At 47.6% G+C, this 16,737-nt stretch overlaps 1 protein-coding gene across 1 annotated transcript; it reads right to left on the bottom strand.

The window, feature by feature from the left end:
• Positions 1 to 2,183: 2,183 nt before the first annotated feature.
• On the bottom strand, positions 2,184 to 4,268 carry LOC124657592. Its single transcript, XM_047196119.1, has one exon. It carries the CDS (start codon positions 4,266 to 4,268, stop codon positions 2,184 to 2,186), a length of 2,085 nt encoding a protein of 694 aa, XP_047052075.1.
• Between the last annotated feature and the right edge of the window lie 12,469 nt (positions 4,269 to 16,737).

Raw genomic sequence — 16,737 nt, 5'->3', positions numbered from 1 at the left:
AATATTTTCGCAAACTAATTTTTTTAAAGAACATTATAATAATTTTAGAAAATTTCAAATTTCTGATCATTTTTAAAATTTGGAAAACTTTTAATTTTGGACATTTTTCAAATCAGAACATTTTTAATTTGAACAATTTGTAAATTTAAATATTTTTAGATTAAATATTTACTAAATCTGCTCCTTTTAAAATTTGAAGATTTTTATAGTTTATTTGTTCAGAAATGAGAAAACATATTTTATTTTGCGGAAAAAGTAAAAGAAGAAAACGGAAAATAAAAAATAAAAAGAAACCAAAAAAAACGAGGGCAAAAACGCGAAATGGGCCCAGCCCATATCTGACCGTGGGGTGTGCGGCCCGGTGTATGCATCGACCAGACCACTACAGCGCAATAGCCCACGTGAGTTGCTCCATCACCGGAGTATCTCCGGAGACTGTAGGACGTTCGTCGTTCCTCGTCGACGCTGCCGTGCGCCGGCCGCGGCTGAGTGGCCGTCGCCAGGGACGACGACATCCCTACACACAGGGGCACCATCCGGTGGGTGCGAGGCGGCGGCACGGCGAGGAAATGCGTGGCTGGAGTCTTGGAGATGGCCTTCGTCACCGTCCGGCCGCGCGCCGGGTCGCCTCGCCTCGCCTGCAGGACGAGCTTCGTTCGCGCGCGGCATTTCCGACGCCACGTCCAATGGAAGCCTCGGCTCGGCTGCCTTGCCAGGTCAGCTCTCGCTCGCCTGCCCGCCTACCAGGTGTTTGTGTTTTTTCCCGGCCGCCTCCTAGCTTGAGCAGCGGGCTAGTGAAGTGACTACTCACGGACTCCTAAAAAGATAATGTTTCCATAGGATTGATGCACCGGCTGGTTGCTTTCACAGATGTAAGTAATGCCCGTCAGCTAATTGTTAATTTTATCGGTGGGTGGAGATGCTCTGCTTTTCTGCCAGTAGGTGCCCAGGATACCTACATGCCACTGCCATGAATTACTCACTTATGTCTGGTTCCTGCTGTCACGCCTGGGTATGGAGACCTTGCCTGACAGGCTGCTGATGACGAAGCGTCCAAGCTGACGGGGAAACACCAAGGTCGATCCAGCAGCTTCATAGCTAGGTCAGCGCGACCACTAGGGAAGAGGCATTGTTTGACCTAAGATGCTTACGGAAACCATTTGTACCCTGCATTTCGATGTTAGTGCCTTTTTTTTGGCTTTCCTGTGGAAGACTTGTCTTAGCTGTTTATCGGCTCTCTAATGTCCTTATTCTTCAGTTGAATCTACAGTGAGAGTTTCTGTGGCACGGATGCCCCATGGTAAATTCTATGATAAATGATTCACAATCGTTAGCTACACATCAGTTCTTGGTGACAACCCACTGAGAGTACGCCACCTGTATAATTCGCCGATCAGTTCCTTCAATTAAGGAGGAAAAAGATCAACATGGACCATTTCTGAGGTATGATCTGGTGTTATATTTATGAGTATAGCTTGATTTTACATTTATTATATATGCCATAAGTTGCCTTTTTACATGTAAAGAACACCACCGGAGACTGGGTAAAACATTAAGTAGACACCAGACTAGCATGCACAGTTAGATTAACATCAGAAGATTAGCATAAAAAATTATAACCCATAGAAAGACAGATACATAAAAGCATAAAAAATAATTCCATGAGGTGGTGAAGGAGCGACGGATCACCTTGTTGCACAGCTGACTGTGGCACCATGTCGACTGTCGTTCCTCTGTGCCACCAGGTCAGCTTGTGTTTATTCAATCTGTTCAACTAAACGCAAAATCCCCCTAACGCTTGCTTGTCTTTCTTTTGATTTGTAGCTGCTCCTTTTGTGCAGCTTTAATGCGTGCCCCACTCCAGTTTGTTCGTAGCGAACCATGAATCAATCCTCGCTGGTTGGTACCCGTGGTAGGCCAAGTGCCCTCAGTCCTTAGCCGAGGAAAAAGGATCAACATCGACCATCTCTGAGGTATGATTTGATATTATATTTTTACTGGTATTAGTATATACTGATTTTACATAAATCATAAATGCCATAAGTTCCATTTTTTACATATAGCAAACTCCATTGGGTAAAACATTAAGTACACACCAGACAAGCATACGCGGTAGGATTAAAATCACAAGATTAGCGTAACAAACTATAACACTTATTAAGATAGATATGTAGGTTTAGGGCCTAGATGCAGCCCTTCATCAAATCCAACGCCGACTCGACGAGGGTGTGGATGCTGACAGCGGGGTGGCCGAGCCCGACGCTCCCGGAGAAGACGTAGAAGCACTCGAGCATCGAAGTGGTTGCAGCCACGTGCCTTAACTCGTCCTCCAGCCCAAGCTCCACGAAGACGGCCATGTAACGCACATCTGACCGCATCATGGCGATGGCAAGCTCGATGGTGTACCGGCGGACCCGAGGCACATCCTTGGACGGGCAACTATACTCCTGCAGCACCTGCACCAACGTCCTTGCCAGCACCACGTCTACCACGTTTGCCCTGGCGAGGCTTGCACAGAGCTCCCCTGGCTCCATGAACCTGATCATCTGCGCGGCAAACCCGAGAAAGATGGTAAGTGTTTTCTCCTTCTCCACCATGATAGTCCTTAGCACCTTGGTGGCACCAGCAGTGACCCCTTTCAGCGGGAGTTGCCACTTGTCGCCGCCGTATGAGCATAGGTTGTGTAGGATCCTCGCGGCGCATATGCTGACGACCGGGTCGTTTAGGGCAGCGATGAGCCGTCCTACCCCTCCTCCTAGAGCCATTATGATCCTGCCGCAGTTTTTCTTACTCTCAAGGGCCAACATCGCAAGCGCCTCGCTAGCCTCCACTCGGATGGTGTTTGCCTGTCGACACTCCGTAATCGCCATCGGTTGCAAAAACATGGCGACTAGCACACTCACCATGCCACCTGTACCACCTATGAGTTCCCTTGCATTGTCATCCATGGAGAGGCTTGTGAGTATCTCAATCGCCAGCTGGTGCAGCTCGAACTGGACCTTCTTTTCTTGCCGCTGTAGAACATCCCTGATGTTGCTCACGGTGAAGACAATGTCGGTGAGCTCTCTCCGGAGGAGCTTCCCCGTGTTCCCTGTCGTGCTAGCCAACCTCTTCACCACGTGGAGAGACTGCTGCACAGCCTTGAGCCTCATGTCCCTCGGCGTTGTCGGCGCTAGACCATGGTCGAGGCTGGAGTAGGAGATGATCTTGTCAAGAAGTCCCTGCGTGTTGCCGATCTTGTCACAGTTGTCGTGGTCGTGCGCCAAATTATTTAGGATGGAGAGACCGAGTAGGTTGAGTTCGTCTTGGTCGACATAGAGCAGTGATGCCACGGATTCAATTGCTCCTGGGATGCCGGTTATGCGGAGCGCGATGACCTTCTTTCCCGTGAGCATGGACACAACCACTGCCGCCGACCGCCGGACTTCCCTATCTAACAAGCCCTTCCAGTTGAGCATCTCGATGAGGCGCTCGATGGTGGGTGCAGAGACGCCTATCTTGCGCAGTGTGGCATCAGAAAAGCGGTTGGACTCAGCGAGTGCGACAAGGATGCCGGCGCCAACACTTTGCTCGTAATGGGAGCCCGATGTGACGAGGTTGTCACCGTAGGAGACGAGGTTCATGTGAAGGCCGTCGAAGATGCTCCCATTGAGGCACCGCGAGTAAGAGTTGTAGAAGAAGAGGCGGATGCCGACCTCGCCGGCACTAGGTGCGAGGTTATAGTCGTCGGCCACGCTTTCCAGGAGGCGGCAGTGACCCACCTTCCATTCCCACAGCGCCTTCTCGAAAAGGAACAGGAGTGCCTCAGCAAGCGCAAGGCCATAGAAGATGTTGAGCGCGGCGATGCGGTTTTTTCGCGCTTCCTCGCTGCCGCCGTAGTGCTGGTGGAGGAGGCGTAGGAGGGAGAGGGACACACACGCCGACGCCGAGAGCAGCTGCATCCATGAGAAGGTACGCACGGCTTGGGCGCAGGAGATGGCCTGGTGCTGCCACTCTAGCTCATGGCTGCGGCCCAGGATGCGGGTGCCCTCGATGAGGAGGAGGACCGTGATGCACCAGAAATCAGTGCGGCCCAGTGTGATCGCGAAGCCGCCGAGGAGCACCACCGTGGCCCAGATGAAGGCCAGTGTGCCCAAACGGCTCGCCGCCTTCTCCAGCAACGCCAGCTGGAGAGCCAGCACGGTGAGGCGGCGCTCCGGCAATGCCACGTTGTCATCACCGACGTCGGCTTTTGGGTACGGCGTGGCCTTCTGCGGCTCGAACAGCATCGGCAGTTGGTTGGGAATACTCACGCGGACACTCGGGACGGCGAAACTAGCGCGATGATCCATTCCAAATAGTCTGTTGTTTGGCTACGTGTGGGGTGTCTCTGTGTATGCGCTTCTGAGCCGTGCATGCACTGGGTATTTATAAAGCGTCCACATGCTATATGCAAGGTACGCGAGAGAATATATTGATTCGAGGCATTTTGGATGTATCGTTGATTTTTCAGTCTGTATAGGCATTATCAGATGGAGACTATTCTTCTTTTTTCTTGTTACAACAGAATGTTGCTATTTAGGCAGCAAACGTAGGTCGCACCTAAAGTTGGCTTTTCCCTACACTGATCAAGAGAACCCTGATCAAGATCTTCTCCTTCTTCCATATTTTACTCTATTATGGCCGTTAAGCCGTTTTGCAGTCTCATTTATATCGTTTAGTTTACACTGTCTAAGTCCAGATGTCAGTGGCTCACACCATCACACTACAGAAGTTTTATACTTTTAATGTAGTCTGGAATGGTGTTCTCAGAAAACAAATTAACCTTCAAAGGTATATTTTGAATTTATATATTCTAGCTTTGACTAACAACGAACCAATGTATTATCTCACACAAAATGTTGGTTTTGCCATTATCAAATGGCTACTTTTCTTTGTCTTGTTACAACGGAATGTTTTTTCTTGTTACGAAGGTATATTTTCCTACACGCACCAAACCTGGCTCAGTCTAAACCGTGCAGATTTTGTTTTTGTAGCTGCTTCACCACAGACTTGAAGAACCTTCGAGTTCCAATTTTTTTATATAGCTTCTGGTTGGATCAATTTTCTGTTCACTTGTAATTTTTTTGAACAAGTGTTCATGTGTAATTTGATTGTTATTTAATTAGTGAACAAGGTTGGCTGTTAATTTCTCGAACAAAAATACAATATGAGATATTTATGGACAAAACTTAAGCTCCGACGGGAGGAAAGATAGCATGAACTCAGTAGCTCTCTTACCGTGTGTGCTTGGCCAGTACTTCCCATGGTTTTCTCTTCTGAAAGTAGCAGTACTTCATGGAGTGTGGCAATGTGCTGGATGCAATGGTTAATTTTGTTACCCTATCGTACTCTAACGGCCTCCGTGTTGCCAGAAAATCATTTGTGTGAATACCATTCGAACAAATCCAGCCATGCATGTCATTGTCACGGTTGATCAGGATTGCTGCATCACTGATCTCTCCTCTCCAAGAAGAGGAAACGCGCTTTCGCTTAGGGGAAGCTTGGTCAATGTCTCCTAGGTTCTCCTGCTGCAATTGATAGTCTCGTCTCGTTCCGTCGTTGATGGTATGAAGATGGATACACCGTCACGAAGAAGGCAGTATATGTACCGTTGATACTTTTTCTTGCAAGCATGACAGTTTGTTTTTACATTATAGGACGGTGAAGACTCTTGTTTGTCTTGTTACAACAAAATGTTGCTATTAAGACAACAGGTGTAGGTTGCACCTAAAGTTGGATTTTCCTACAGGGAGCTGAGTAGCTGACATGGCTCAGTTCACTGATATTGTCGTTCTTTCATATAGTACTTCATTATGACCATCGAGCCGTCATATAGTCTGATTTCTACAGTTTAGTTCACACTGTCCAAATCTAGATGTCGTTGGCTCACACTGCAGAGGTTTAGGTTTACTGAAATAGTATAGACCGTATTGACAGAAAAGAAATTAACCTTTAGAGGTAAGTTCCGAATATTTAAATCTTAACTTTGACCAACAACTAACCAATGTGGGTGTCTGGCAGGTTGGCAGCAAGGAAGAATGTTTGGCCGTTGCCAGCTGGAGAATTTTCTTCTTCTTTTTCTTGTTACGCAACAGAATGTTGCAGTTGGCGTGGCGCCTAAAGTTTCCTTCAGGGAGCAGACACGGTTTGGTCCACTGAAAGCATGGTGCTGGTTCTGTCATCTGTAGTTACTTCACCGGAGAGAGTGGAACAATTTCGGTTTTCATGTTTTTTCTTCGATACAGCGTAAATTTGTCAGCTCGTTTCTAGAAGCAATACAACGTATAAAAAGAGTTGCGGGCCAAACTTGGAAGTTGGAGCGGACGAAGGTGCCCCCTCTTATTTGTGTCTGCCCTTGCTCGTAGTCCTTGCCAATATTCTTGTCCAAAAGCAGCAACACTAAACGGCAAAGTCATGTGCAATGATTGATTTGCTTAGTCAGTTACGCTGCCATGAATCTAACGGACTCCGTGCTGACATAAAATCACGTGTGTGAATGCCATTCAAATAAAGCAATGACTGTTGTACATGTCATCTGGTTGCCGCGTGCATCGCGAGTCTCTCCTGCCAATTTTTAGTTTAGCCTGGTTGGCCGCATCTGTTCCGTTGATGGTATGAAGGTGGACATGTTGCTTTCAGAAAAAAACAAAGATGGACATGTTGACGTGCAGAAGGGAGTATGTGTTGCTTAGTCAAGATATATCGGTTTACAGAGGTTATTAGAGGAAATTTTTTTTTGAGCAGAGGTTATTAGAGGAATATGTTTGATAAAGCTCTGCTCATTCATTAGCCCATTATTAGCCCACGATCACCGGCCCACTAGCCCACGATCACCAGCCCATTCGTTCATTAGCCCATGATCACCGGCCCATTCGTCGCTCCTCTGCTCCTAAGCAGAGGCGCCGGAGCCGGACGTTCCTCGTCGGCCGTCCGGTGCGGCGGAGTGGTGGTCTGGTCGTCGACGAGGAACGACCGCCGCCGCCGCCGTGCAAAATTGCACGGACACGAGGCGTTCGTACCAGCTTGCTGGAGCGCAAGAAGCTCCAGGCGGCCGCGAGGAGGTGACATCAACGTCCAGCCGGGCGACGACGAGGCGCCGGATCACCTCGCCGGCCCGCTGAAGTGTGTACCTCCCAGGCATGGTCGACGCCCGGCCACTCATCCCCTGCATCGACCACTGGAAGCGCCACCAGGTCAGCTCTTCACCGCCTGCCCGCCCGCCCGCCAGGTGCTTGCGTTTATTCCAATCCGTCCCACTGCGTCCTAGGCTCCTAGCTAGCTGGAGTAGCGACCTATTGATCCTAGACCTAGTGCGAGCTACCCCGTTTCGTGGCATCATGGTTGGGGTACACCGTCTGTCTGTGCATCCGGGAGGAAATAAACATGTAAGTACTAGTGAAATTTCATAGGGAGGGAACGACGAACGAGAGACTCTTCTAAATATTTTGAGGCGAGCTCCAGGAGAAAAACAAAACTTTCCGGTAAGTTCGAAGCTCAGGCCGTAGTTTGCATAGATTTAAGTAACAGCCATTAGTTATTTATATGCGATCGTGTATCAAGAGAAGCCAAGAAAAATATTGGGCTGAGTCCAGCTAAATGTGATTAAACGTGCTGCTTTTCGCTGTAGGAGAATCAGAGATGTTTCCACCCTTACATACATTTAACTGATTATTATATGATTCGCATAAGAATTTAAGGAATCCAGCTGCTGTTTTTGGCTGGGCCAAGCAGAATCTGACCAAGACCTGCCCAGCGTATGATACTGTCCGTCAGTATACACATGTAGACAAGATAAACAGCTAGGGAGTTCGATGCAAATCAAGTTAAGGTGTGAGGAACCATTTGGCCAAGTCAAGCAAAATATTATAAGATTCAGCTAGCCCATGGACGTAAGCAACTGATGTAAGAAATTCGCTGGGCAGGCATGTAACACGCCAATGAATCGACCTCTCACTGTAGGTGTCTGTGCAAACTGATTGAGAAAAAGCTGGATCGAGAGCAGGCAACATCCAGAGATGGAACTCTCGAGTGCAGTGCTATGGTGGGAGGACTGGCCCCTGCGAATCCTCAGTCTTGGGCAGCCTCTTCGCCCAGTACATTCTGCTCTTTTCTGCCCCCACTGCGTAAGCGTGCAGATCCATAATATGGCTCAGGTACCTAGGGCAGAGACGCTGTGGCTATTTATCTCCTTGCCATCCTTTTCAACCGCCAGAGAGGCAAGATTGTAGCTCTGGGCAAGTATACAGATGTAACAATGTAAACAACTATCCCATTGATTAGATGGACAACTTAACTTAAGAAAATTGTTCTGCCAAGTCAAGTAAAACATATGTGTTCACGTCTTTAAGCCATCCTATTTGATATATAAAATTCTTAAGGCATGTAAAACAATGACTTAATCACTGCCTTGCCAATTGGGCAAGGGCGGAGAATTTAACGATGTTTTGGCTTGGATCAGTCCCTAAATTCCTTCGTCGGGAACCTGATACCGAGTTGCTTATAATCCCAACTGATTAATAAAGGTTAGTTTTTTTCCTGCAAAAAAAAACAATGACTTGGTCACAGCTAGCCTTGTGCATACATATGTCTAGTGTCTACATAGGGTGAATGGGTGAGTTCAAAACAAATCTGACTACCACTTTTTTCGTGTCGACAACTCATTGAGAGCGAGTTTGTGTTAGAGGGGGCCTGAAAGCGAGAACTAGATCGAAATGGGTCTCTCAAGTACTATGAAATGGTGGGAGGAGTGGCAGCTGCGCATCCTCGTCCTGGCTAGTTGCTTCATCCAGTACATCCTCTTCTTCTCTTTATGGATGCGTAGAGCCCCTAGCCTGCGCAAGTTGAGAGTTCTGTTGTGGATCGCATACATAGGCGGCGATGCCGTGGCAATCTACGCCCTTGCCACCCTATTTAACCGCCATAAGGAGACTTCGGATGGGAAGAGCAGCAACCTGGAGGTCCTATGGGCGCCTGTGCTCCTCATCCACCTCGGAGGCCAGGTGACAATAAGTGCCTACAGCCTCGAAGACAACGAGCTATGGAAACGGCATACCATAACCCTGGTGTCTCAGGTTACGGTTGCCCTGTACGTCTTCTGCAAGTGGTGGTCAGGTGAGAAGATGCTGCTGCCTGCAGCGATCTTGCTCTTCCTTTTTGGCATCCTGAAATTCGCCCACAAGCCATGGGCCCTCAGGACCTCCAGTTTTAACAACTTGGAGGCCTCCAGCATTGTGTTCCTGCTACTAGAAGCACAAACAGAAGAGTGCATACATTCGCTTGAAGAATATGTACAAGAAGCAAAACAATGTGTACTGGAAACTAAGGTGGACAGTAAGCAGGAAGATGAAACCGACAGCGATTATATGTTCGTCAACCTGTCTGCTCCATACTCTTTTCGCATTGCACAGCTACGATCTTTCTTGAAGCTTGAAGATATGCGTGCATACCATGCGCTGCAGGGCTGCCTCGAAGCTACATTTGATCACATGTTTACCAAAATAGGATCGATTATGATTCTTCCCACCGGCGCTGACAGCTTAGTGCTTTGGCTTCCGTTCCTGGCCTTAGCTTCTACGGTGATCTTCGCCAGGAGCCATAAAGATGGTCAGAATGAGATGGACATCACGGTGACATACATCCTATTCGGTTGCACTACCATGCTGGAGTTCCTACTGCCCTTCCTGGCGATCTTCTTGAAATTTCGATATTTTAAAAGTTTCTCTGAGAAGTATTTTGAAGGGTGGCACGACATGGTTTCCCAGTACAACCTCATCTCCTTCTGTGTCCGCAAAAAGAAGCCCACATTCATGATGAAGCTTGCTACCTTCAACTTTCTAAGGGAGTTTATTAACAAGTATTGGTGTATTCAACACGTACCTGTAGCTTTCCAGGTCACGGGGGTGGTTCGCCAGCATGTGAAGCATGGTTGGAAGAAGTATATATGTGATGCTGCAAGTTACAGGAGATTCAACGAGCTCCGGGGCCAGTGGGCTCTAAGGAGGCACCATCAGCTAGGTTGGAGCTTGAAGAAGCCTTTCGACGAGAGTGTCCTCATCTGGCACATTGCCACAGATCTCTGCTTTTATCACCCCAACACATCCCCACAATGTCGACAAGGAGAAGTCACTCAACGCAGTAGGGAGATATCCAACTATATGGTCTACCTGCTTCTTATCCGTCCTGAGATGCTAATGCCTGGCACCAGATCAGATCTCTTCACCTTGGTCAGCAACAAAATTATGGGAATTAGCAAGGGGCCGTTCGACACAGAAGAAATGATTGCGCAGGAGATTCTTGTCATGCCAATGCTGCCCACTCCAACTGATTCGGTTTCCAATGCATCTAAGCTCGCCAAAGCACTAATGGAGCTGAGCGACGAGAAGGAGAGGTGGACTGTGATTGAAGGTGTGTTAGTGGAGATGCTCTGCAATTCCGCCAGCAGATGCAGGGGCTACCTGCATGCTAAGAGCCTGGGTGAAGGCGGGGAGTGTCTTACCACTATCTGTCTACTCTTGTCGATAATGGGGATGGAGACCTTGGCAGACAGGCATCAGAGGTCAGAGCCTCCACAAGAGGAGGGACGAGAAGGAGACGTAGAAGATCAAGGAAAAGAAGCAGTAAAAGAAGAAAAAGAACCATGCACTTCCCATGCCCAAGCCGAAGCGTGTCAATCTGCAGAAGACTACAGCCCCGTCTGAGGGATAGTCTGTGCAAATTGATTATCTGAAGCTTGGTTCGTTTACCCATATAATGTTGCTTCCTTTGCATCATTTCTCAATTAATTGCTTAGATTAGGTGGTGTGTTTTAACCATTTGTTGCTTGTGTCGGTGTGCCTTTGTTTTCTGATGTGAGTGTTCCACCGTACTCTTTATTCCCTTGTCAATTCATAGCATGCGATGATTATCCATCCATGTAATGTTAGTTTAAACTATTGGTGGTTTTGCTTCCTGATTCTGAAATGGCTAAACAGACATATTTTTAGTCTATCTGTTCTGGGAGAACCTGAGATCCCATAATATCCCTGCCGTATGTTTCGTATACGGTATACCAACTGTGTGGGTTTCTGCTGCTGAATTCATCTAGTAGCTGTTGCAGGGCTGACTCTGGGAGAGAAACAGCCCCCGAACTTATGTAATGGCAATTCTTGGGGAGCACGAATCATACATCAAAGGAACTCCAAAAAAAAGTATTACACACAGTCAAGTGATTAAACAGTCCAAGAGTAGAGTTACTCACTTATGTTTTGTTCCTATTGTCGCACATGCAAATGGAAACCTTGCGGAGAGGCTGCAGAGCTTTCAAGTGGAGGGGGAAAAGCACCGCTCCACCAGCTTCTAAGTCAGAGCCGCTACAAGGGAAGACGTTGCTGATGAGCTCACTCTCGGACTCTCCTGCTTGTCATCTTAGTTGTTGCTTATTTTCTTATCCATGCAGTGTAGAGAATAATGCCCCAAGTGCTGCCAGTGGACGCAGAGGACAAGTTGTTCAGAATCACCAGCAATTACACAAGATGGTTTTATCCACGATGCATGGAAGCTGGCTAACACGTCGCGGGATGAAGTAGTGCTGGTCCAATGTTGCCCCGTCTCGAAACAGAGCCCTGAGTGATGCGTGAGGCAACATTGTAGGTTGTAACTACATTTTAGTGTACAAAAGCAGCAGCAGCAGCATCCAGCCGTAATATGTCTGCAGTTTGCAGAGTTCCTGCCTGTATCTTTTAACAGATGTAGTGTATTTTTTTCCTTTGCACTAGCAAAAAGAAAAGGGGAAGCAAAATGTTGTACTGTATGCTGGGTTTGAAACATTGTTTGTTTCTTTTTCGAGGGTATAAGTTTTGGCATGCAAAAAAAAGGGAAAGCGATGACTCTAGACTCAGCCCAACACACACTGGGCTTCCTACGGCCCAGCAACAATTATCAACAGATCATTCCTTCCTCCTCTGGCCTCTGCTCCGCTCCTGAAGCGAGCCAGCAGAGCCGGAGGGCAAGGAGACGACCTCGTTAGCGTCCTGTCGGGCGACGACGACGCGCAGCTCCACGCCGTCTTCCATCTGCACTGCGTCCAGCCCCGGCATGGTCAACGCGACGGCGCCCTCTCCCTGCCCCGATCGCTGGAAGCACCACCAGGAGGTCAGCTTTTCTCCCTGCCCGCCCGCCTGCCCACCAGGTGCTTGTGTTTATTCCCATCCGTTCCGACGCGTCCTAGCTCCAGTAGCGACCCAACGATTGTATTAACTAACTGAAGGTGATAGGCTACTCAGCCTATTTCATGGCCTCCGTCCGCTGCACAGGCCATCTTCGGCCGGCATTATTGATGCACGCAAGTTTTTTTTACATTCAGGCATACTCAATCGATAATCACGTCCTTGTAGGCAAGTAAGAGCAGCCAAGACCATTTCAAAAAGAGAAACACTCATATAAGCCAGTTAATGTTTGGTTCCTACAGATGAGTTTGAAATGACTCAGTAGTCAGTATGTGTCTTCGGCCGAGTCAAGTAGAATATGAGCTACGGTCCACCGACTGCCAGTTGTACACATATGAACAAACAAAAAGCAACTTGCTAGATCCAGATCGCACTGTTTTTCGTGTCAACTACCAAGCAGCCTGTCACTCTTTTCGTGTCAACAACTCAACTCGGTGAGAGTGAGAGTGTCTCAGAGAGGGCCGGAAAGCCAGAGTAGATGGGAGGAGGACTGACGCGCAGAAGTTTTTTCTACATTCAAGGTTGTTCAGAAAAAAGTTCAGGCATACTCAATCTTAATCACGTCTTGTAGGCAACTAAGAGCAGCCAAGACCAGTTCGAAAAGAGGAAAACTCATATGATGAGTCAGTTAATGTTCGGTTCCTACAGACGAGTTTGAAACGAATCAGGACGCGTCTTGGGCCGAGTCAAGTCAGCGCCTCGTTGAAAGCGCTTGATATAGTAGTAGTACTGGGAAATACTATGTGTAGGCACATGACAACGCCGTGGTTACAGCTAACCATGTACAGTACATCATTAGCGTATTTATGAGGAAATTGCTTTTGTTAATGCACACAAATCATAAAATAATTGGAAGTCCACGACAATATTAGTCTTCATCAGGCGAGATACCCAGTTGAGCCTACATCTCGTTGCTTCAGGCCAGTAGGAGCCGTAATGACCCTAATTACGTACATATATTAGCAACTTGAAACGAGTTGAGCCTTGCATTTAGACTAGTCATAGTGGGGAGTAACATAGAGTAGTAACATGGTGCATGTTACTACCCTATGTTACTACCTTCATAGTGGGTAGTTACATATATGTGGTATCATGCATGTTACATTTATTAGATTATAGACTCATCTTGTCTTGAAAAGTGTGATGTTATGGTAACATAGCTAGTTACCACCCCACTCTCTTTCTTCATTTATTTTCATGCCATGTCACCAAAATGCTTTGGGGTGTGTGATGTTACTACCTATGTCACTATGAGCAGTCTTAGGCAAGTCGTGCAAAATATTATCAAGTCCAGCCCGACGCACCTACAGCCAGCTTGTATACAGATGTAACAACATAATCAACTATCCAATTGATTAGATGGACAACTTAAGACAGAATCATTCTGCCAAGTCAAGTAAAAAAATATGTGTTCACGTCTTTAAGCCATCCTAGTTGATATAAGAAATTCTGAAGGCATGTGAAACAATGAATTAGTCACAGCTACCCATGTGCATACATATGTCTACATAGGGTGAATAGGTGAGCTCGAAACGAACCAGACTATCACTTTTTTCGTGTCCGCAATTCAGCGAGAGCAAGTTTGTGTCAGAGGGGGCCTGAGAGTGAGAACTGGATCGACATGGGTCTCTCAAGTGCTATGCAATGGTGGGAGGAGTGGCAGCTGCACATCCTCGTCCTGGCCAGTTGCTTCATTCAGTACCTCCTCTACTTCTCAAGTTTTTTGCGCAGAGATCCTACCCTGCGCAGGTTGAGAGTACTGGTGTGGATCACATACATAGCCGGAGACGCCGTGCCGATCTACGCCCTCGCCACCCTCTTCAACCGGCAGAAGCAGACTTGTGATGGGGAGAGCAGCGCCCTGGAGGTTCTATGGGCGCCTGTCCTCCTCATCCACCTCGGTGGCCAGCCATGGATAAGTGCCTACAGCCTCGAAGACAACGAGCTATGGAAACGGCATACCATAACCCTGGTGTCTCAGGTCACGGTTGCCTTGTACGTCTTCTGCAAGTGGTGGTCCGGTGAGAACATGCTGCTGGCGGCAGCTATCTTACTGTTCCTTCTTGGCATCCTCAAATTCGCCCAGAAGCCGTGGGCCCTCAGGATCTCCAGCTTTAACAGCTTGCAGGCCTCAAGCACTGTGTTCCTGCTGCCAGAAGCACAAACAGAAGAGTCCATATGTTCGCTTGAAGAATATGTACGAGCAGCAAAGCAATGTGTACTGGAAATAAAGGTATGCAGTCAGCATGTGGATGAAACCGACAGTGATTATATGTTCGCCGACCTGTGTGCTACATACTCTTTTCGCGTTGCACAGCTAAAATCTTTCCTGAAGCTTGAAGATAAGCGTGCATACAGTGCGCTCCAGGGCTGCCTCGGAGATACATTTGAGTTCCTGTACACCAGATTAGGATCGATTGCAACTAATCTCGGCATGGTCTTAATGATTTCGCTTCCATTCCTGGCATTAGCTTCTACAGTGCTCTTCACCACGAGCCACAAGGATGGTCAAAATGAGAAGGACATCAGGGTGACATACATCCTATTCGGTTGCACTACCATGCTGGAGTTCTTATTTCCCGGCACGGGTTTGTCCATGCATATTTCATTCTGTGGTAGTTTCATTGAAAAGTATGTTGACAACTGGCATGACATGGTTTCCCAGTACAACCTCATCTCCTTTTGTGTTCGCAAGAAGAAGCCCACATTCCTGATGAAGCTTGCTACCTTCAACTTTCTAAAGGAGTTTGTTAACCAGCATTGGTATATTCAACATGTACCTATAACCTTCCAGATTACAGGGGTGGTTCGCCAACATGTGGAAGATGGTTGGAAGAAGTATATATCTGATGTTGCAAGTTACAGGAGATTCAACGAGCTCCGGGGCCAGTGGGCTCTAAGGAGGCACCATCAGCTAGATTGGAACCTGAAGAAGCCTTTCGACGAGAGCGTTCTCATCTGGCACATTGCCACAGATCTCTGCTTTTATCACCCAAAAACATCCCCACAATGGCGACAACGAGAAGGTACTCAACGCAGTAGGGAAATATCCAACTATATGGTCTACCTGCTTCTTATCCGTCCTGAGATGCTAATGCCTGGCACCAGATCTGGTCTCTTCACCTCGGTCAGCAACAAAATAGTGGGAAATAGCAATGGACCGTTCGACACAGAAGAAATGATTGCGCTGGAGATTCTTAACATGGCAATGCTGCCCACTGCAACTAATTTGGTTTCCGATGCATCTAAGCTCGCCAAAGCACTAATGGAGCTGAGTGACGAGAAGGAGAGGTGGTCTGTAATCCAAGGTGTCTGGGTGGAGATGCTCTGCTATTCTGCCAGCAGATGCAGGGGTTACCTGCATGCTAAGAGCTTGGGTGAAGGCGGAGAGTGTCTTACCACTATCTGTCTGCTCTTGTGGATTATGGGGATGGAGACCTTGGCGGACAGGCATCAGAGATCAGAGTCTCCACAAGAGGAAGAAGGAGAAGGAGAAGAACAAGGTGGAGAATAATAAGAACCATGCACTTTCCATGCCCAAGGTAGAGCCAGTCGATCTGCAGACGACTACAACCACGTCTGAGAGATGGCGCCTGTGCAAAAACTTATCTGAAGTTTGGTTAGTTTACCCATATCATGTTACAACCTTTGAGTCATTTCTGTAGTACTAGCTTAGACTAGTGCTGTGTTTTAACCATTTGTTGCTTCTATTGGTGTGCGTTTTCTTTTTCATTTTGTTTACATCCTTTTGTGTTGGTGTGCTATACTGGACATTTTAAACACCGTCTCTACTATGATAATGCATCTTACCTGCTGGCACCACATGATCCCACAGTACAGACTCTAGTCCTCTTGTGCTCTCAGGAAAAAGCCCACCATTCTGATGAAACTTGCCACTGTCAAGCGTATACAGAAGTATTTACACGAGCATTGGTACCCAGGGCAGGTGCCTGTAGCCTTACTTATTACAGAGCTTGTTCGCCAGCAAGTGAGGAATGGGTGGAATGTGTACATAAACGACATTGCTAGCTACAGGGCATTTAACAATTGCAGAGGCCAATGGATCCTACATCGCCTGATGTTGGAAACCAACCATCGGCAACTGATCGGCCAGAGCTTCAAGTTGCCATTCGACGAAAGCATCCTTCTCTGGCACATTGCTACAGACCTCTGCTTTCACAACACATCCCCTGACGGTCACCATGATAACTCCACGGAGCGCAGCAGGGAGATCTCAAGCTACATGTTCTACCTGCTTGCCATCCGTCCTGAGATGCTGATGGCAGGAACCAGACCAGGCCTATCCACCGCCGCTATCAATTATGTCTGTCGCATCTTGAAGTATAGCAAGGAACCACTTGATAATGAAGAGATGTTCGCGCGGGAGATCATCCACAAGATGAAACCAACAGCGAGAACCGCAATCGAAGAAACATGTAGTCGGATTCCTGAGGCTTGCAGACTCGCTGAGGCGCTGATGGAGCTGGGCGATGAAAAACGCAGGTGGCAGTTG

The sequence above is a fragment of the Lolium rigidum genome, chromosome 5, assembly GCF_022539505.1.
Source record: "Lolium rigidum isolate FL_2022 chromosome 5, APGP_CSIRO_Lrig_0.1, whole genome shotgun sequence".
Lineage (NCBI taxonomy): Eukaryota > Viridiplantae > Streptophyta > Magnoliopsida > Poales > Poaceae > Lolium > Lolium rigidum.
Note: the sequence above shows the minus strand (reverse complement) of the source record. Positions and strands in the feature narration are given on the sequence as shown.